Raw genomic sequence first — 22,412 nt, forward strand, 5'->3', positions numbered from 1 at the left:
TACTCAAAACTACTGATGATCAATGTCCTGTTTCTCTTTCAACAGGCTTGTGATGTGACACAGGGAAAATCCTACTTAAGTTTCTTAGAACTTGACCAAAGTTGCCTAAGGTCAAATAAATTAAAGTGGATGTGTAATGGATGAAAATGTATCATCTTCCTTCCCAGTTATTTGCTGAGCTTTGGAATCTTTAGCTTTGTGAAGAGGGAAAATGATATGTTTTCTATAATGGTGAGCCAGACATTATAGGATGCTTGTAGCAGTCTATGCACAATTTCTTAGCCCCCCCCCATATGCTATTGGGTGGCATCTGCCTCCCTCAAGGGGGCAGGGAAATTTGCAATATGGAATGGGGGAGGATTCTGCAGTGTGAGGCGTGGAATAGCAAAGAGACCGGCTGGAGGGTTTCTTCCCAGCTCACTAATAGTAAACTTAATGGAGGGGAGGGGGGGGGAGAGAGAGAGAGAGTAAGCAAGCAAACCTGAGCAAACATTGAGCTCTGAGCTGCTGGGATGTTTCACAGCCCAGAAGATGAATAACCCCAATCTTCAAGGTGGTCACATCTCTGATACGTCTGACTTCAGGAAACCTTCCGTGAAGAGACCTATTGCTGGCTCCCACAAGAGCCACAGGTCCAAGATTTCCTGCTGTGCTTCTAGTGTTCTCGTTTGCCTCTCCTTTGCCTTGTGCCAGGTTGGGGTACTTCTGGGACACCCCCAGTGCCTAGATTATGGGCCTCCTTTCCAGCCTCCCTTCCATCTGGAATTCTGCTCTGCCTATGAGACATTTGGTTGCTGTGACCAGGACAAGGACAACAGCATCGCAGCCAGATACTGGGAGATTATGGATTACATTGATCCCCATGCCCACCAAGTGTGCGGAAGATACATCAAAGATATCTTGTGCCAGGTAAGACGGCGATGAGGCACCTTCATTATGTCTCATTATGAATTTGATTGTAAACTCCCATGGCCTTTTTGAGAAGGAGAAAGGGGAACAGACTTGTAATCAAACTAAAGAAGTGCTTCTGCATCTATGGTTGCGCCAGGGAATGCATCTGCTATTTCTTCCTTTCAGGCAAGCTGTTATGCATGATGAATGTGTGTACAGAGATGCATGTGCTGTTAAATAGGGATGGTGATTGTAATTGATTGATTGATTCCATATATCGACTTGGCCATCAGATATCAAGGCACTATGATATTGCTCTAAACTAGCTGTCCTAGGTAGCTGCAAAATAATTCTAAACCACTGTGACAATGGGTTGAATTCTTAGTGGGATTTTCAGAGCAGAGCACATCTCTGCTCACACATGAAGAGCATTTCTCACTGAAAAGAGGCTATTTCAGAGAGTTGGGCAGTTTGGAAGTAGGATCACTGCTTGTGGCTTGTATAATGTACTCACACCACTTTCACCTTGGGTAAACAGGTTCTGCAGGTTTCTACATTGGTTCAAAACCTGTAAGACCTCTTTGAACAGTGGAGAAAGTGGACTAAAAGAAATGTGTGTGTGTATATACCATGAGGCATGAAACCTCTCTCAAGCCAGTTTTAAAAACTATTGTCTGTCTTCTGCCTAGCTGGCTTTCCACCTTGGCCTTATGGCTGTCAACCTGAACCGCCTCAGAAGGCTGCTGTGAGGCTCAGTAGGTTTGCGGAGTATTTTGTGCAAGTGAGAAGTGCTACAAAACCAATGAATAGTGATGATCTTCATCAAACCAAGAAGAAATGTATTCTACATCTGGAAAGGGAAAGTGATTTTTGCTCCTGAGGGCAGGACAAAAAGATGATTGATTCTTTATTTTGCTTGCATTGGATACTCAGCTGCTTATACAGAGTGGAGTATGGTCACCGGTCCATGGACTTTGGATGTTTTGATTCCCAGATGCCATGAAGGATGTGTTTAGATTGTGCTCCTGTCCAGTGCCCTCTGAATGCAGCCTCAGATCATACAGCTGGCACCCATGCCTCTGCAAAGTCTCCCAGCCTCATCTACTCTGTTCCCCCGCTCTCTGCTTTTTAGTGAAGGCTGGCTGCCCATCTGGCTGAAGGAAACAGGCCAGGGTGGGGAGAACAATGAGCAAAGGGTCCAGCCCCTCCTGGCCCCCTGCCAGCCTATCCACTGATTTATGGGTAGGATGGCCTGCCTTTTTAATATTAGTCATTCAGGTCATGATTCACCGTCTGCCAACACAAAAGCAGCCAAGAAACACACCGGCAAGGACTTGATTTTCTTCCCGCCAAGCTTCCTTAGTCCTAAAATATTATCTGTGTGTACTGAATATGTCTCCTTTTAGGGGAACACTGCTAAGATTGTGAAGTCAAAATGGAACTGCTTTCAGAAAGAAAAAAAATCTTAATTCTTTTATAGCCAACACAGAAACCTAAAATTCTCAATATGGGTCACTGCAGGGGGCGGAGGCGGAATCTTTCTTGGTGGGAGAATGAATGAAAGCAGAGTGGATGGACTGGAAGGTTCCTGGCTCTTTGTGTTTTGATCATTAGTTTTGGTTAAATTTTGTCTGAATCTGGACTGTTAATCCTGATTAAATACATAGAAACAGATGAGACAAGTTAGTCATGATTAACTTGTCCCATTAATTTCAATGGGACTTAGTCATTACTAAGTCTGGATGCTGCCTGCTGTGTATATTTTTGTGGGATTTGTTTATTTATTTACATTTATATATTTGCTTCCTCCAAGGAGCCAAGAGTACATGGTCATATTTATCCTCACAGCAGTCCTATGAGATAGGCTAGGCTGTTGCCCAGAGTGACCCAGTAAGTTTCATGTCTGAGAAGGGGATTTGATTTTAATGAAAAAGAGTACAGGCAGATTTTAAAAAATGAAACTGAAAGCTGCAAGGCAATGTGCATATCAAGAGTACGATCTTATACATGTTTACTTGTTCAGAAGCCCCTCTGTTCAATGGGCTTAGTCAGCTAGTAAGTGTGTCTAGGATTGAAGCGTTAGGTTGGAACTATCCAGATGTTTACTCACACATAAATCCCATTGTGTTCAATGGGGCTTACTTGCAGGTAAGAGTTTGCACTTACGAGTGAGCAAGCCTATTACACACAATGGGATGTATTTTTGAGTAAATACATATAGGTTGACAATGTTCATGTGCAAATTTACCTGTAGTTTTAATGCATAATAAAAACAGTGTCTACCAATTCTGTTATTTTACTTGATTAATCACCTGCCTTTTAATGATTAAGCAATAAATGTGCATATTACCAAACCACCTCAATATAGATGTCTTACTGATTTCCGCCAATAAAAGACAGATGAGACTCTGTTTTTTGACACTTTTTTGTTGTTAGTAACAGCATAGGCCCCTTCATACATTATATTCAACACTGGTATAATGAGTGTACAGTGAACACAGATAGATTCACATGTTATACTGAGTGCAGTTACAGAAGTACACTTCCTACCTGTGCCATGCATTTGAAGGGCCTGTATCCAGGTTCACTTTTTAAAGGAACACAGTCACAGTCATTCACACAAATATGTATATGAGTGTATAGACATCTGTACACTCGTACAGCCTAATGTCTGAATTGGGCTCTCATCTTCCACTCATGGAGGGAAAAAGATAATGTCCTTTTAACTGCTACTGTACAGAATTAGCAGTAGTCATTTTGGGAGAACTGCTGATTCTGGGTAGCTCCAGACTAAAGATTATTGACATTTAGTAAGCAACTTTCTGGAGTCTGGATTTGGGTGAAGAAAACACTGGAAAATGACAGATGCCTTGCAATGGTCACATGGACCTAAAGGGTTCATATTGCATCAGTTCTTGGAGTTAGATGTTGGAACAGTTAGCAGTACACACACTCATTTGAAAGCCTCTCAAGGATGGGGAAATGAAAGAGACAAATCAGCTTTTACTGCAAACCAGCTTAATCCTAGCAAGGTTATGTAGATCCTGAGGAATGTCTTGACCTCAGGCATTTAGCCACAATGGACGTTGGCTGCATTCTTTGAGGCAAAGACAATGCATGAGCAGAGTGAGGACTTTAAAAGACAATGGAGGGTCCGAACCAAATGATAGAGAAGGTGGTGGTGGTGGGGGAGACATTTTTCAGAGGGTACATTTTTTGAACTTCATGTTGAAGCAATACACTCATCTCTGAGGATTTAACCTTATTTTTTCTTCCACAAAGAAATGCCTCTTTTCCCACACGTAACAGCAGCTATACAATTAAGTCACAACTTAAAGAATTTAGGACTGTATGCCAATCTTCCTTCTAATGCTCTGTCTATATAAACTGTGCTTATGCACTTCTATTACTCTCTAGCCACTAGGGTGCTTGCCAACCACTTTCCTGGGAGACTTTGCCTGTGACTTTAATAGCTGCATAGGCAGAATTCCCACCCATCCTGCAGGAAAAAAAACCTGTTGAGTTTGTGCTTGTCCTGTCATGGTTGTAATAAGCAAATAATAGGGGCCCTGCCAGGAAAAGATGGTAACCCTAATACCAGCATTCTCACACACAAGGCCCACATTCAAACGTTATGTTCAACACTCATAAGAACAGCCCAGCTAGATCAGGCCCAAGGCCCATCTAGTCCAGCATCTTGTTTCACACAGTGGCCCATCAGATGCCTCTGGGCAGCCCACAGGCAAGAGGAGAGGGCATGCCTTCTCTCATGCTGTTACTCCCTGCCACTAGTATTTAGAGGCATCGTGCCTCTGAGGCCCAAGGTGGCCCATAAACACCAGAATAGTAGCCATTGATAGACCTGTCCTCCATGAATTTGTCTAAGCCTCCTTTAAAGCCACCCAGGCTAGTGGCTGTCACCACATCTTGTGGCAGAGAATTCCATAGATTAACTATGCAATGTGTTTAAAAACTATTTCCTTTTCTCAGTCCTAAATTTTCCAACCTCAGTTTCATGGGATGGCCCCTGGTTCTAGTACAGCGAGAGAGGAATAAAAATTTATCTCCATCCACATGAGTGTACAGTGTACACAGGTACAGATCTGTAGTACACAGGTACAGTCATTCACATGTTATGCTGAATGCAGGTACAGAAGTACACTTCCTATCTGTACCATGCATTTGAGGGGCCTGCATCCAGGTTAACTTTTAAAATAAACACAGATATAGTCATTAACACAAACACGTATGAGTATACAGATGTGTACACTTGTAAAGCATAATGTCTGGATCAGGCTATGAATTCAGCTCAAACTACTACTCTCCCTGTAAAGTGTCCCGGTCCTGGCTATCTCCCATAGTATTCTGTCCTCGTGTTGATCAGTATTCTAGAGCAGGGGTTTCTATCCTTGGTCCCCCAGATGTTGCTGGACTACTTCTCCCAACATCCCCAGTCACAGTGGTCAAAAACACCCAACCACATGTGTTGACAAAAGGCCATTGTGGCTGGGAATGATGGAAGCTGTAGCCCAACAGCATCTGTGGGACCAAGTTGGGAACTTTGACCGCGAGAAAGGCAAGATCCTTTGAGTGCACAAAGGGGCTTAGGAGTATGGATGGGATGGGCGCTTTCCAGATTATACCATAGGAACATAGGAAGCTGCCATATACTGAGTCAGACCTTTGGTCCATCTAGCTCAGGATTGTCTACACAGACTGGCAGCTGCTTCTCCAAGGTTGCAGGCAGGAATCTCTCTCAGCCCTATCTTGGAGAAGCCAGGGAGGGAACTTGAAGCCTTCTGCTCTACTCAGAGCGGCTTCATCCCCTGAGGGGAATATCTTACAGTGCTCATACTTCTAGTCTCCCTTTCATATGCAACCAGGGTGGACCCTGCTTAGCTATGGGGACAAGTCATGCTTGCTACCACAAGACTAGCTCTCTTCCCTGTAATGGGGTCACGGCATATCTCTGAAGTGTACTTCCACTTCCTGTTTTGTGACACTGCAGTCCCTACGCTGACAGCAGGGTGCTGTTCATATTTCCAATGCCTTGTTTCGAATTTAATCGCTGTGATATAGTGCTACAATATTGTATATCTGGCATTTAAAAGTTGCTGTTTGTTTGGGTTGTTTGTTTTCGCGAGACTGCTCTCCCTGCTGGGCACTTTGCTATTTACGTTTTGAATACGATTTGCCTGAACAGAAGCATTTTGCTGCTGTTGAGCAGCTAATCTGGAAAGCACCCTGGCCGAAAATACCAAGTTCCAGGACTTTTGAAAGAAACCTTAAGACAGGCACATAAAACCGGGACATGTTATGTCTAGACCAGGGGTTCCCAACCTGTGGTCCTCTGGATGTTGCTGAACTACAACTCACATCATTCCTGTGGCTGGGGATGATGGGAATTGTAATTCTGCGACATCTGGAGGGTCACAGGTTGGGAAATCCTGGTCTAGATCATTATTCCACTGCAGAGGTCCCAATATAGCCTAAGCCCTATGTCTTAGCTTACTTAGGATACTACTACTACTACAAATACTTATATGCCTCTCAAAGTGGTTTACATAGGAAAATAAATAATGCATAAATAAAGATGGATCCCTTTCCCCAAAGGGCTCACAATCTAAAAAAGAAACATAAGGCAGATACCAGCAGCAGCCACTGGAGGTATGCTGTGCTGGGGTTGGATAGAGCCAGTTGCTCTCCCCTTGCTAAATATAAGAGAATCACCACTTTAAAAGGTGTCTTTTTGCTCAGTCAGGAGGGGGATAAAGGTTATTTCTGTCTTGTTCTTTTTCCGCTTACCTCTGCTAGCTCCTGTCATTCTTATGCATAGTGATTAACAATTTCAAAGCAACCCATTTTATATCAACTCTCCATAGTATTAAGTAATTACTGCTCACTTTCCTTAGTATATAGTAGCTCTCTGCTTTTCTTTAGATTGTATTGCCCTGAGGAAGTTTCCTCAGCAGTGGGTTAAGACAGTCTTCAGAGAATTAGGGCAGGGAGCTTTAGGAGAGCTTGAGGAACTTTTCGCTAAAAGCATCAAGGGGAATAACAAAACATTATTTAAATATATCAGAAGCAGGAAACCTGCCAAGGAGGCTGTTGGACCATTAGACAAAGAGGGAGTGAAAGGGTTTTTTTTGGGGGGGGGGATCACTAACTTTAAAAAAAATTAATGTTTTTTGACATGTTGTAATTTACATACATCTTTCCCCATTAAATAGTAATTGCTGAAGATGCAATAGTCCTCATGCCGGCTTAAAGCATATGTTCTGTCCCATAGTGTGTGCGAGGATTCTGGAGGGAGGTTATTACGCATATTAATTTAGTGATGGATTCATCCCTTGCGCTGAAGGATCTGAGTGCAGTACTGGGGTATATCCCAACTGAGTGGGGACTAAAATCAGGTCCTAAACAATGGCTATAGAGAACCTTAATGGTAGTCAAGAGATTAATACTGTGGCAATGAAAAGGGATTATTAAGGAGGATAGGGAGGTTGCAGAGAAGCTAAATGAGTTATTTGCATCTGTCTTCACGGCTGAGGATACTGAGCATATACCTGTTTCTGATCCAAGTTTTTCGGGGATGGAGGCTAAAGAACTGAGTTAGATAGAAGTGACAAAAGATGATGTTCTAAATGGTCTGGAAAAATTAAAAATTAGCAACTCGCCAGGGCCAGATGGCATCAATCCAAGAGTCCTTAAAAGAACTCAAATGTGAAATTGCCGACCTCCTTGCAAAAATATATAACTTATCCCTACAATCAGAATCTTTCCAGAGGACTGGGAAGTAGCAAATGTAACACCGATTTTCAAAAAGGTATCCAGGGCCGATCCAGGAATTTACAGGCCCGTTAGCTTGACATCTGTTCTGGTCAAACTGATGGAAAGCATTCTCAAGGATAAAATTGTAAAGCACATAGAAGAACAGGCCTTGCTGGGAGTGAACCAGCATGGGTTCTGCAAAGGGAAATCTTGCCTCACGAGCCTTTTGGAGTTCTTTGACAGTGTCATCAAGTGCGTTGATAAAGGTGATCCAGTTGACATAGTATACCTGGACTTCCAAAAAGCTTTCGACAAAGTTCCTCATCAAAGACTCCTGAGAAAACTTAGGAGTCATGGGATAAGGGGACAAGTACATGTGTGGATTGCTAACTGGTTGAAAGACAGGAAACAGAGGGCAGGGATAAATGGAGAGTTTTCACAATGGAGTGAAGTAAGAAGTGGGGTTCCCCAGGGATCTGTACTGGGACCGGTGCTTTTTAATTTATTCATAAATGGTTTAGAAGTAGGGGCAGTAAGGTGGCCAGATTTGCAGATGATACCAAACTCTTTTGGGTAGTGAAATCCAAAATGGATTGTGAGGAGCTCCAAAAGGATCTCTCCAAACTGGGTGAGTGGGCGACAAAATGGCACATGTGGTTTAATGTTGGCAAGTGTAAAGTGATGCACATTGGGACGAAAAACCTCAACTTCAAGTATACGCTGATGGGATCTGAGCTGTCAGTGACTGATCAATAGTGGGATCTTGGGTTTGAGGTGGACAGCCCATTAAACGTTTGGACTCAATGTGCGGCAGCAGTGAAAAAGGCCAGTTCCATGCTAGGGATCATTAGGAAGGGGGTTGAAAATAAAACAACTGCTAATATTATAATGCCCTTATACAAATTGATGGTGTGGCCACACCTGGAGTACTGCGTGCAATTCTGTTCACCACATCTAAAAAAGGACATTGTAGAACTGGAAAAGGTGCAGAAGAGGGCAACCAAGATGATCAGGGGCCTAGAGCACCTACCTTATGAGGTAAGGCTACAACACCTGGGGCTTTTTAGTTTAGAAAAAAGACGACTGCGGAGAGACATGATAGAGGTCTATAAAATCATGCATGGTGTTGAGAAAGTGGATAGAGAGGAATTCCTCTCCCTCTCACATAACACTAGAACCAGGGGTCATCCCATGAAATTGATTGCCAGGAAATTTAGGACCAGCAAACGGAAGTACTTTTTCACACAATGCATAATCAACTTGTGGAATTCTATGCCACAGGATGTGGTGACAGCCAGCAACCTGGATGGCTTTAAGAGGGGTTTGAATAACTTCAAGGAGGAGAGGTCTATCATCGGCTATTAAAGGCCACCTCCAGCAACAGAGTCAGGATGCCTCTGAGTACCAGTTGCAGGGGAGTAACAGCAGGAGAGAGGGCATGCCCTCAACTCATGCCTGTAGGCTTCCAGTGGCATCTGGTGGGCCACTGTTTGAAACAGGATGCTGGATTAGATGGGCCATGGGCCTGATCCAGCAGGGATGTTCTTATGTTCTATGTTCTTATGAGTTGCGATGTCTTTATAAAAGATCTGTTCATTTAACAATTATTTTACTTACAGTTTGCAATACATCAAAACAATGGCGGCAGTGGGGAATCCCTATGCCACAAGTCCTGTTCTACAACCTCTTTGTCTGGTGGCAGAGTTCATAGTGTCCTGCTCACTCCTGCAGTCTCAGGACAAATGGGCAGGCTGAGTAGGCATTGCAGAGATGCAGCAACAAGCACACAGGCCAGGTCAGTTCAATCAACCCTTTCTGAGGTGACAGAATGGTTTTTACCCTTCTAGGAATGCTCCCCCTATGCAGCACATCTCTATGATGCAGAGAATCCTCAGACGCCACTGCGGAACCTCCCTGGTCTTTGCTTTGATTACTGCTCGGAGTTCCACTTTTACTGCCGTTCAGCCATCACGTTGCTCACTAACGACAAACACATCCAAGAATGCTGTGAGAGGAACAAGACCCGCTTCTGCAATCTCCTCAATATCCAGGATGAAGACTATTGTTTCCCTGATGTGCTGAAAAACACAGACCTGAATCGCAACCTGGGCTCTGTGGTGGCAGACAACCAAGGCTGCCTTCAGCTGTGCCTGAAAGAGGTGGCTAACGGCCTGAGGAATCCGGTGCTGATGGTGCATGCCAACGACCACACCCACCGCATGTTTGTGGCAGAGCAGGTAGGCGTCATCTGGGTTTATCTTCCAGATGGAAGTCGGCTGGAAGAGCCTTTCCTGGATATGAAGAAGCTGGTGCTGGCCACTCCCTGGTTAGGAGATGAGAGAGGCTTCCTAGGGATGGCCTTCCACCCCAAGTACAAAGACAATAGGAAATTCTACATCTATTACTCATACCAAGACAAGAATAAAAAGGAGAAAATCAGAATCAGTGAACTCAAGGTCTCTGTATCTGATGTCAACAAGGCTGATCCAGACTCAGAAAGGTAACATTTTCCCCAAACGTACTTATATTTCTGCATTCCATGGGCTTCCAATGGGCTAATTTTATCCTTGCATCCTCTGTACTACCGTAAAAAAATTCCCATCAGATACTAGGAAAGACTGAAATCTGCAATCTGTATAAATCACGTGAATTTGCATGGTGGTTAGAAAAGGAGAGGGACAACTTTATAGTGGAAACGGAGTTGCTACTGTTGTCAGTGTCCAAGGACACAGATTGAGTCCCAGTTCATATGCAGGTCCAAAGGACCTGCGGTTCCATACCCCCGCTTCCGTTCAGACATTGGGGAGAGTGTCTCTCTGAAGTCACTGCAGAGAGGTGGGGGAACAGGCTGTGCAGGCTTCCTTCTTCATAGAAGGACAGCCCCACACTGCCAGTTGGGCTGGAGTGAGGGAGGAGCTTCCTCCCTCAATTCATGCTCTGTAGGGCCTAAACTGCAGTGCCAGCAGCATCAGTATGCTGAGTGGAGTTTGGTGAGGGAAACCGTGGGTTGCTTTCTCCCACAAACTCCATTTCCCCAGGTTCGGATGTTCAGGTTTGGGAACCAAAGGTGAAGTCACCCCCGGTTTCCCATTATGTATGGAAAGAAAAGGAGAAGTTGTGAGGTTGAATTGGTGTTGACTCCTGGCGACCACAGAGCCCTGTGGTTGTCTTTGGTAGACTACAGGAGGGGTTTACCATTGCCTTCTTCCGCATAGTATGAGATGATGCTTTTCAGCACCTTCCTATATCGCTACTGCCTGATATAGGAGTTCCCCATATTCTGGGAAACACCAGGCCTATATCTCTGGCAAAGGTGGGATCTGAACCCAGGTTTTTTAGAGGAGTAGTTGTCAACCTTTTCAGACCTGAACCTAACTGACTTGTGCAGCACAATGCTGCTGTTTTCAATTGAGTGTACTCCCAGGTAAGCATGCATAGGACTTCAACCTTAATTTTCTTCCATATGCACCCTGACCTCTTTTGTGCATGGTTTTTACTCTTTTCTCTTTCTCATCCCTCTCTTCTCCTCTCTTTCTCTACTTAAAGAATCCCTAGACCAAAAATGGGATGGAAAATGGCAATGATCTCACTAGTATGATTCAGGGACATCACTGCCATTTTGAGTCCTGACTCATTAACAGAAAACCAGTGGCCGAGAGCCAAGCCCAACTCTCCTCCCCCCAGACCACAGAAGCTCCTGAAAATCTCAGATCCATACTCCTCCAGCTACGTATGTTCAGCCTTTACAATTTTAAGATGTGCCAGGAACCAGGGAAAAAAATTCCATAAGGGGCCTTGCAAAGAAGAAATGGCATGATGCCCAAAGACCTCTCCTGCTTCCGTACAGAGAACAATGGCTGGCATCCAGGTTAGTATTGTGCTAGTGCTGGCGGTTGTGCACTTAAGAAGACTGTGCCGCCCAAAGTTGTTGTGCTGCAAGAAGGTTTGCAACAGCTTGTGCAAAGTGCTTCTTGCATGACAAAGGTTGGGAAACATGATGTGCAACGTCTTGCATGAGCAAGGCACTTGTCTGGAACAGAAACTCCCATCTTTGTGGAACGACCTTTCACCACTTCATTGTTCTATCACAACATGTTTGCACTAATGTAACACTAGTCTGAATGTCAGTCGGTGAGGCTATTGCATACAGCCTTGTGCTGATCTGTTGCCTGGATCCCCTACTTAAAGAATTACTCTGTTATTACATATCCTATCAGAGAATTGCATGTATACTGAAGAGCAATAAACTACTGTACTTTGGCACAAAGCCAGGCCTTGACTATCCAGCTCCAAAGCACTGATATATTAGTACTGATAGACACAACATTCTGACCCAGCTCATCTTCTGAGAGGGCAAGCTGAAGGATCAGTCATGTATTTAAGACATGACTATGTCATTAACAGATTTCAACAGAAGGATGAGATTAGCAAAGCAAACCAAGGTCCTTTTTTGCTTAGTCTAGGAAAAATTAAATAATGTGGAAACATTAAGCATGATGCAGATAAGAGGTTCTGCTTCGAGACTGAATAAGTAGTAAGGTTTTTTTTGGTAATGCAATAAGCCCTTGGATCGTCTGTTGGATCTTCTATGTTTTCTCAGTTCTGATTTTCTTCTTTTCAGGAACCTTTTAGAAATTGACGAACCAGCAGCAAATCACAATGGGGGACAGATCCTCTTTGGCCTGGATGGCTACATGTACCTGTTTACAGGGGATGGAGGGAAAGCTGGGGACCCTTTTGGTAAATTTGGAAATGCTCAGAACAAGTAAGCTGGAGAACAGCTACATCTCCTCTCCTTCTGTTTAAATAAATTTGTTATGTATAAGAGGCAGCTGGGTTGGCCTTAAAAAAACCAAACCATTTAAAAAATAAGACTGCTTATTCTTCTGATTTCTGTTTAAGGTGCTTTTTAGTTAGATTATATAATGTCTTAGTTTTTTAATCTGTAAGTTGCTTTGGATATCATGGACAGAAAGGAAGGAAACACATTTATTATTAAATTTATTTATTTATCTGTCTATCTATCTATCTATCTGTATATCTATCAAATTTGTACACCGCCTCAAACTTTCATCTCTGGGCGGTTAACAATAGCATAAAAAACTTAAAACAATTTAAAAATTTAAAAATAAACCATTGATTAAAACCTAAAAAATTTAGGAAGCTGAGAAAGCTTGGGTGAAAAGGTGGGTTTTCGGGTGTTTTTTGAAAATTGCCAGAGATGGGGAGGATCGTATCTCAGCAGGAAGCCCAGTCCACAATCACGGGACAGCGACTGAGAAGGCCCGTCTCAGTGTAGCCACCAAACGTTGGCGGTAAACTGGAGACGGACCTCCTCAGATGACCTCAATGTGTGGTGGGGCTCATAGTGAAGAAGACGCTCTCTTAAATACCCAGGGCCTAAGCCATTTAGGGTTTTATAAGTTATAACTAGCACTTTGTATTTTGTCCGGAAACCTATTGGCAGCCAGTGTAGCTCCATCAGTAAAGGAGTAACGTAGTCTCTCCGAGATGACCCAGAGACCAACCTGGCTGCTGCATTCTGAACCAACTGAAGTTTCCGGACTACGTACAAAGGCAGCCCCACATAGAGCGCATTACAGAAGTCAAGTCTGGAGGTTACCAACAGATGTACCACTGTTTTGAGGTCATTGATCTCGAGAAACTGGCTCAGCTGGCGTATCAGCTGGAGCTGATAGCACCACTGACCACCGCCTCAACCTGAGAAACCAGGGAGAGATGTGGATCCAGAAGTATACCCAGACTGCGAACCTGTTCCTTTTGGGGAAGTGTGACCCCATCTAGAACAGGCAGATCATCATCGTCTCTAGAGTTCTGACCCCGCACAATAAGTACTTTCATCTTATCTGGATTCAGCTTCAGTTTATTCTCCCTCATCCAGCCCATTACTGCTTCCAGGCAGGCATTTAGGGAGGATATGCCAGCTCCTGAAGAAGTTGACATGGAGAAGTAGATCTGGGTGTCATCAGCGTACTGGTAACACCCACTTCCAAATCCCCTGATGATCTCTCCCAGTGGTTTCATGTAGATGTTAAAAAGCAAGGAGATTACCTTGCCCTGCCATGGGAAGTTGGAAACAGGCCTATAATTGCTCAACTCTGAGGGATCTAATGCAGACTTCTTTAGAAGAGGTCTAATAATTGCCTCCTTAAGACAAGGAGGCATCCTGCCCTCCCTCAGAGAAGCATTTATGATTTCCACCAGGCTGTCTACAACAGCCTTCCTGCTAGATAGAACAAGCCATGTTAGGTCACGAGAACAAGTGGTAGGCCTCACCGCTCCAAGCAGCTTGTCCACATCCTCAGGAGTCACAAACTGACTAATATTAGCACATTCTAATCAATGAGTCCAAGCACCATCTTTAAATTTATTAAATGAAAAAAAGAAGCTTCAAAAGAGGTGAGTTTAGAGTGCAGTGGCAATGGAGGGTGGAGGAGTGTATCTCTTGCCCCACAAACTGCTTCTCCATTCCAGATCACCACTCCATGACATCCTCCCCCTCAAAAGCTTTCAGTCCATAATAAAAGAAAATATTAAATAATACAAAAAAGAGGTCATGTTTTCTGCTTCTTTGTCAGTCTCCCATTAATAAATATGTTTTCCTTTTAGGAGTAGTTTATTAGGAAAGGTTTTGCGGATAGATGTGGATGGACAAAGTTCCGACACGAAGCCGTATCGTATTCCCCTGGATAACCCATTTACCTCTGACCCCAAAGCTCTCCCAGAAGTCTATGCCTATGGGGTGAGGAACATGTGGCGTTGTTCTGTGGACAGAGGTGACCCGGTCACTCGCAAAGGGAAGGGAAGAATATTTTGTGGTGATGTTGGCCAGAACAAATTTGAAGAAGTGGACATAATTGTTAAAGGTGGAAACTATGGTTGGAGAGCCAAGGAAGGATTTGAGTGCTATGACATCAAACTTTGTCACAATTCTTCCTTAGGTGAGAGAGCTGCCTGTTACTTTTACTGCTGCTACTATTACAAATAATAGCATATAACACTTTTCAACACTTCTCAAAGTGGTCTTCATAGAAAAATAAATAATAAATAAGATGGCTCGTTGTCCCAAAAGCACTCACAATCTAAAATGAAATGCAAGGTAGACACCAGCAAAAACTGCTGGAGGGATGCTGTGCTGCCTCTTTGCTTAGTTAGCAGGAGAAGATGGATGGAAAGGTCTTATTTGTAAGAATATTTGGTTAGCTATTGTTTTTGGAGGGTTTTACTTAACTGTTCCAAAGGTTCAAGGCAGCTTACGCAGCACAGTAAAAATCCACAATAAAAAATAGCAATCAGTAAACATCCTTAAAAGAAAACAACAGCAGCAACTATTCATATCACTGCTTGACTAATTTAAGAAATCCTGAATATGTGTTCAGGGATAGAGAGAGTACACATAACTTCATAAGACCTTTAAGGGCTAACCATACATTAATGTGCAATTGAAAGAGGGTGGTTGAGGCATTGAGCAGGGATTTGGAGTCAGAGAAAGAGTTAAGTACCCTCCTCACCACGTCACTGAATTTGGCTCTCTTGACAAATAGTTTTATTTATTTTTTTAAATAAGGCACTGTTACAAGGATTAGTGTGTAACATGAATATGTCAATGTACACACTAATATGTATTTTTGCCCCATAGTTCCTTCCCCTTGCACTAGAGCAAGGCCAGAGTGTGCGGAGGTGTGGGAAATCTCTCCCAAATTTCTTTACTGTACTTTGGGGGAGTGGGTAGAGTGGACTGCCCAATTACAGCGGTTTGATTGCATCTTTTTTTATTATAACAGATGACATACTTCCAATATTTGCCTATGGCCATTCTGTGGGGAAATCAGTCACTGGAGGGTATGTGTACAGAGGGTGTGAATCCCCAAATCTGAATGGCCTCTACATTTTTGGTGACTTTATGAATGGGTAAGGAAGAAACTAGTTTCCGTACATCCCTCAAGTATTGTGATCATTTTGGTCCAAGTTGAATAAATATCCCAAGTGTTGGTGATTCAGTGTGGCCCATTGTGGAAACTATATTGGCTAAAATACTGAATTTTCCTCATGTTTTATAGAGGTAGTACTGAGTTTTTGGTTCAGCTCAGGGCTGTCCTTTGCAGAAGACAGCATACATGGCTGCCTAGAGCAGGTATTCCCAATTCTGAGTCCCCAGTTGTAGATGAACTACAACTCCTGTTATCCCCAGCCACAATTTTGAAGCCATGGACTAAAAACCACAGCGTATTTTTCTCCATGGCATCAAAATTTCCACAATGTTTACATCTTTAAGTTCAAGCCAATTTCTGCAAAAGAAAGACCATCTCCATTAAGGGTCACAGATCTCGTTAGTCTTCCAGGGGCATAGCTATAATTGAACAAAAGGGTTCAAAGAACATGGGCCCCCAGCTCCTGAGGGCCCTCCAGGTCCATCCCTCCCTATTTTCTTCATTGTCTCCCTCACTCTGGGGGGCTGCCCGAGAGAGGGATGGACATGGGCCCCCTCTCCCCTAGCTACGCCCCTTCCCCCTCTAATGATGTACCAGCAAGAGTTTTAAAAGCCATAACAGAACTATGAGACCCTAAAACATAAGGGTTTTGTTTTCCATCCAGTCGACTGATGGCTTTGCAGGAAGATGAGAGAGCAAATAAGTGGAAGAAGCAAGACATTTGCATTGGTAGCACTAAAGCCTGTGCTTTCCCAGGGCTACTCAGCTCTTATAGCAAGTTCATCATCTCTTTTGCTGAGGACGAAGCAGGTAATGTTTGTTGCTGTCTCTGTTTTTTTTTTTAGGAAACAGGGTTTTCAGGGTGGGGGCAAATCAAATAGTGGGAGTGTTTGCACTTTGTAGCTTTGGGTAAATAAATGCAGACTACACAGCCCAGAGTTCTGACCACATTTCACAACAGAGGAACTGGCAAGGATGGACAGTGTGTGGATTTGCTCAGTTCCTAACTGTGCTTGCACAGACAATAATGTGTCCTTTCCAGCCCTCCAGGGCAACTGAGCAGCTAAGTGCTTGGACAGTGCTAGCCCCGATCCAGCAAGAAAAATATGATTATTGTAGACATGAAATTGTGTGTGAGTGTGCAATAGAGAGAGGGAGAGAGAGAGAGCCCTACAGTTGTGACTGTAGCTTTACAGTGCTGGGGAAAGTGGCTTAAAAACACACACCCCAAAAGAGGAAAACTTAGTAAAGGGCTAGATCAGGTCTGTTCAACTTGTGCCCAGCCCAGCCAAACAACTTAACAGCCATCTATGATGGCCCAACCGCCTGTTTTTGCTGCCTTCCCATAAGGATGTGGTATGGAGCTTTTAATCCTTTGCTCTTCTGGGGAGGGACTGTAGCTCTGGAAGAACGTCTGCTATACACGCAGAAGGTCCCGGGTTTACTCCCTGGCATCTCCAGGTAAGGCTGAGAGAGACTTCTGCCTGAAACCTTGGAGAGCTGCTGCCAGTCAGTGCAGATAATGCTGAGCTAGATGGACCAATGGTCTGACTCAGTATAAGGCAGCTTCCTATGTAATCCTGCAACAGTTCCAATCCAGAACTCTCCACCACAGCTCTGTTTGCCCTGATCCCTATCTGGCATCAGTGGCATCATTGCAAGAAGCACAAGGAGAGAAGAGCAGGGCTGTTCTCATGTTCTTATTAAGAGGGGTTTGGATAACTTCATGGAGGAGAAGTCCATCAATGGCTACTAGTCGGAGGGCTGTGGGCCACCTCCAGTCTCAAAAGGCAGGATGGCTCTGAGAACCAGTTGCAGGGGAGTAATGGCAAGCGAGAGGGCACACCCTCAACTCCTGCCTGTGGGCTCCCCAGAGGCATCTGGTGGGCCACTGTGCAAAACAGGATGCTGGACTAGATGGGCCTTGGGCCTGATCCAGCAGGGCTGTTCTTATGTTCTTACGTTCTTAAGAGTAGGCTGCTGGCAACCTTCCCTCCTCCTTGCCTTCCCTGCCACTTTCAATTTTTGCAAAGGCCAGTCTTGAAAGGGATCTGCCCCCCCATCACGTGGTACCTTGCCTTAGGCTCTGCACTGCAATGGCCTGGGCCACCCTGACTTGGCAGGCCACAATGCTTGGCTGCTGAGCTGCATTCAGCGTGGTCAGTCACAAATGGGCCAGCTCAGGATTAGGTAAGCAAGAACAATTGCAATACAAATGTCGGTTCATTGTGTGCACTTTTATCTGGTATGTGACATGCCACGGGCTTTGCTCTCTTCTTTCTGTTTTCTCAGGTGAGCTCTATTTTTTGGCTACATCATACCCCAGTGCCTACGCGCCTCATGGCTCTGTCTACAAATTTGTAGATCCTGCAAGGTTGGTGCCTTTCAAATCTTTGAATTTCCTTCATCTGATTTCTGTTCCCTAGGGAACTTGCAGAGCAACGGTACATGTTGCTGGGAAGAGACAGTTTCTTACACTTTGGTACATATTATTTGGTTAATTGTATTCCATGCTTGCAGACCAACCCACAAAAAAGTTAAAATGCTCAAAATATCCCCTCAAGTTCCTTTTCTCCCCATGTGGAAAAAAAATAATAATACAGAGGCCTTGTATCTTTCCCCCCATAGAAGTGAAAGCACTATGGGGCAATTTTTAAAAGTTGGAAGAACTGGCCAAGAAAGGGGTTGAGTAACCTCTCTCTACTCAACCTTATGTATCCGCAGCTGCTTTGCATTAAAAAAATTAAAAAAAAAAAAGTTGAGGAAAGCAACCATGAAATGACATGGTACATTATTTGGCCCCTGCCTGCAAGCTGATGAAAATTGAGAGACAAGGAGACTAAACACATTTAGTTAAATCAGAACAAGTCTATTAAGAGCACACCAGTTATTTGCAAGGCCAAGCCACTACACAATCTTGTTTGAACGTCCTAATTAAATAGACTCTTTCAAACTCATAACCAAAACTGCCTTTGCCTGACTGTCAGCCAAGGGACACCGGAGCAGTAGAAAGCTTGCTTTTGCAGGATCTTCAAAACCATCCTTCTTGAGCAGCTGTAAGCAATACTTCAGTATAACGAATACATCAAGGATTCTGTTCTGCTCACTCCATCCAGGTTGGCTGGCCATCCCTGCAAAAAGAAGCATTTAATATTTTATAATGAAAGGTCAGCATGATAGGAGGAAGAACTTTGAGATGTGCATGGGCACTGATATGATATAATGCTGCTTTAACTTCTTAAGAACTGAGGGTATAATCAGTAAAATGATCACTTAATTCATTGAGCAGATGGAATGAGTACATCTTAAATTGTAGGGACATGCATGGACCGGTCTGGAGCCCATTCTAAGGGCCTCCGGACCGGTCCAGACCTGGGGCCAGTCTGGCAGTCCGGCACTGGGGAGGGTGGATCTTTAAGGGTGGGGGAGAGTGTACTCACCCCTCCCACTGCTTTTCCTCCTCCAGCGCCCCCCATTTGGTAAGCATTTGGGGGGGCAGGGTACCTTGTCAAATGGCTTCAAAAGCTTCACTGTGCGTGTGCACGTCACACATGTGTGTCACGTCCTGCGTTGCATGTGTGCGCACGTCGGGTGTGAAGCTTTTGAAGCCATTTGATGAGGAACAGGGGTAGGGGCGGCAGGAAGGTACCCTGCTGCCCCAAATGCTTACCCAAAGGGGGGGCGCTGGAGGGGGAAAAGTGGCGGGAGGTGTAAGTACACCCTCCCCTGCCCTTAAAGATCCACCCTCCCCAGTGCCGGACTGCAGAGGTGCGGTTCCATGCACACCACTATTAAATTGGACCTATAACCTGCAAAAAATCCCATGGAGCTTTCCCAGACAGCAGGTTTACTGTGAGGCTTTACTGTGAGTTCGAAGTTGCCCCCAAAAACTGATGCAAAAAGTGGATTTTTTTAAACCCCGGATATAAAATGGGCAGCACTCTAATGCACAATGAAAAAACCGAATTGTGTGTGAAGTGCTCCCTGACAGCTTGCAGGAACTTTGGGGTAATTTGGCCGATATGTGAACACACCCCTCCATTCCGGAGGAGATGCAAGCTAAAAGCCGGGTGTGAAAAACTTCATGGGCATGAACAGTTGAAACCTCCCCCCCACCCCGTGTCAAATAACAGCCTCTGTGTGTGTGTGTGTGTGTGTGTGTGTGTGTGTGTGTGTAATCTGGACTAGGACCATGGCAGGAGCAAAGGGTTAAAGCTCCCTCCTCCTACTGTGGTCCTGAACTGGATCAGACATGTCCCCACCCCCGCCGCCACCATGGGGGCTGTTTTTGAAAGAAAAGTTTAGCCTGTCAGCACTTACTTACTTTACTTTACTTACTTACTTTATTTATTGAATTTATATACCGCCTAATATAAAATCTCGAGGTGGTGTACAGAATTAAAAAGATAATACAAAATATAAACATTTAAAATTCATTAAAAAATAAAATTCATCATAACAGATAAAACATTTAAAATTTTTTTTTAATGATGGACTTAGTTTGGTCTTGGATAGCAAGATGGGAAAGATCCCCTCCTCTCTGAGATAAATGAAGGGCTTCAGCTTGTTAGAGCAGACAGTACTGGGCTAGAAGGACCAATGGTCTGACTCGGTTTAAGACAGCTTCATGTGTTCAGCAAAAAAGGAAGCAGCTGTCTAAGGAAAGCCCTTCTGTGAGAGAAGGGCCAATTTGGTAGCTGAGGCAAAGACCCATCTGCTGATACCATATGCTTCCACGGTGTCTCTTTACTAGGATCTGTCTCTGTTTTCTGGTCCCTGTCCCCGGTAAATTGCTGCCCCTTTTTCATTGTTTTAGAGACACGTTGCTGAAATATCAGTTGTTCCAATGGCCATTTTTCAAGGCTCAGCACCCTAGTCTGGGTCCCTCACTGTCAAATCTCTGTGTCTAAGAGGAAGGTGGTGGTGGGAAATATCTCTTGGCTCTAGGGCACACATCCATGCAAATGCGTGCAGTTGAATGCCATGTGGTACACCAGGAGTTCCCAACCTTGGGTCCCCAAATGTTATTGGACTGCAACTCCCCGCGTGGTCTTCAGCCATTGTGGCTGGGAAGGATGAGAGTTGTAGTCCAAAAACATCTGGGAACCAAAGGCTGGGAACCCCTGTGCTACACAGTCAGCCATTCCATGCACTGCACCGTGGAGGTGCACTGTGGTTTCGCTGTGACACCACTGGCTGGCATCACTGGGCAACTGGCAAGGACTTACTACCAATCCCTGAGACCACTTCTGTGAAGTGGCGATGGAGTGACTTCCTTGGCCAAGAGCATCCTCTGGGCTCGCTTCCTCTTTCCCATACCACCTGCCAAGGGGAACCCCATCATGAAACTTCAGAGGGGCCGGGGAGGAGAAGGACCATGCAAGGCAATTGGCCAAGGGCCCCATGAAATCTGGTGCTGGCTTTGTGATGTATATCTTTCCAGTGCAAGTATGGGCCAGTTAGGATGATAATTTTCCAGTCCATGTGATTAAAAGTGGGTGGAGAGCCAGTCTTATGGTAGCAAACATGATTGTCCCCATCATGCTAAGCAAGGTTCACTTTGGTTTGCATTGGGATGGGTGACTACATGTGAGCACGGTCTTCTGCAAGATACTCCCTAGAGGGGATGGAGCCATAGCTCTGTGGAAGAGCATCTGCTTTGCATTTAGAAGAGCCGAGGTTCAATCCCTGGCATCACCAAGTAGGGTTGGAAGCAGGGATGTGCACAGACTGGTCCGGAGCCCATTCTAAGGGCCTCCCGACTGGTCTGGACCTGGGGCCGGTTCGATGCCGGGTGTGTGTGTGTGTGAACCTTTAAGGGTGGGGGAAGGTGCACTTACCCCTCCCGCTGCTTCCCCCCCTCCAGCGCTCCTGGTTTTTAATGCATTTGGGGCAGCAGGGTACCTCCCTGCCGCCCCTTCCCCTGTTCCTCAGCAAAAGGTTTCAAACAGCTGATGGTGTGCGCATGTCACATCCATGCGTCATGTGCGTATGTATGTTAGACGTGCGCGCATGCGACACACGGAAGTGACGCGCGCAGCATGCACACTCACAGCCAGCCTTTTGAAGTTTTTTGCTGAGGAACGGGGGAAGGGGCAGCAGGGAGGTACCCTGCCGCCCCAAATGCATTAAAAACCAGGAGCACTGGAGGGGGGGAAGCAGTGGGAGGGGTAAGTACACCCTCCCCCACCCTTAAAGAGCCCCCCTCCCAAATGCTGGATCGCGGATGTGTGGTTCTGTGCACACTACTAGTTGGGAGAAACTCCTGCCTGCAGTCTTGGAGAAACTGCTAGACAATGCTGAGCTAGATGGACCAGTAGTGCTGCCCACAGGAACTTAGGCAGCTTCCTGGGGGGACATGCTGAAAATGATTGTGCTGACATTGTGTGGATATCCTGATGTGCAGAGAGGACCTCAGCAAGGAACGTGCAGAAAGGAACTCAGGATGGATGCTCTCAACATATCCTCCTCTTAATTGCATGGCTGGAAAAGTCACACGTATGAATCAGCGCTATACCAGAAAACACACCCTCTTGGCTTGTAAATCAGTGAAGGGAAGGCTAAAATATTTGTTGTAGAGTAGATGAATACAGCAGAGAATGCAAGGCTTTCTGAATACAATGAGAGGCCTCAGAGAGTGATCTGAGAACAGAGATCTCTAGGGTGTCCCTGTTTCTATCTGTGAAATGCTGGAGGGTATGTGGCATGAACCTCTCATTTCATGGATTCACCCCATGATTGAGGGATGCACCATGTAAAGGTAAAGAGCACCGTCAAGTCGATTCTGACTCCTGGGGT

The 22,412-nt window shown here is 44.9% G+C and overlaps 1 protein-coding gene across 2 annotated transcripts in view; it reads left to right on the forward strand.

Moving 5' to 3' along the window:
- Window positions 1–411: 411 nt before the first annotated feature.
- Window positions 412–22,412, forward strand: part of HHIPL2 (HHIP like 2) — a 28,359-nt gene continuing 6,358 nt past the window's right edge. The window contains exons 1-7 of one of the 2 annotated variants that reach the window (XM_053308572.1): window positions 412–909; window positions 9,510–10,162; window positions 12,284–12,427; window positions 14,293–14,624; window positions 15,468–15,594; window positions 16,279–16,424; window positions 17,907–17,988. In XM_053308572.1, the coding sequence (XP_053164547.1) occupies window positions 532–909; window positions 9,510–10,162; window positions 12,284–12,427; window positions 14,293–14,624; window positions 15,468–15,594; window positions 16,279–16,424; window positions 17,907–17,988 (1,862 nt within the window). In that variant the 5' untranslated portion in view covers window positions 412–531. The remainder of the gene's footprint in view (window positions 910–9,509; window positions 10,163–12,283; window positions 12,428–14,292; window positions 14,625–15,467; window positions 15,595–16,278; window positions 16,425–17,906; window positions 17,989–22,412) is intronic. The other variant, XM_053308581.1, reaches the window with a different exon arrangement.

The sequence above is a fragment of the Hemicordylus capensis genome, chromosome 1 (assembly GCF_027244095.1).
Source record: "Hemicordylus capensis ecotype Gifberg chromosome 1, rHemCap1.1.pri, whole genome shotgun sequence".
Classification (NCBI taxonomy): domain Eukaryota; kingdom Metazoa; phylum Chordata; class Lepidosauria; order Squamata; family Cordylidae; genus Hemicordylus; species Hemicordylus capensis.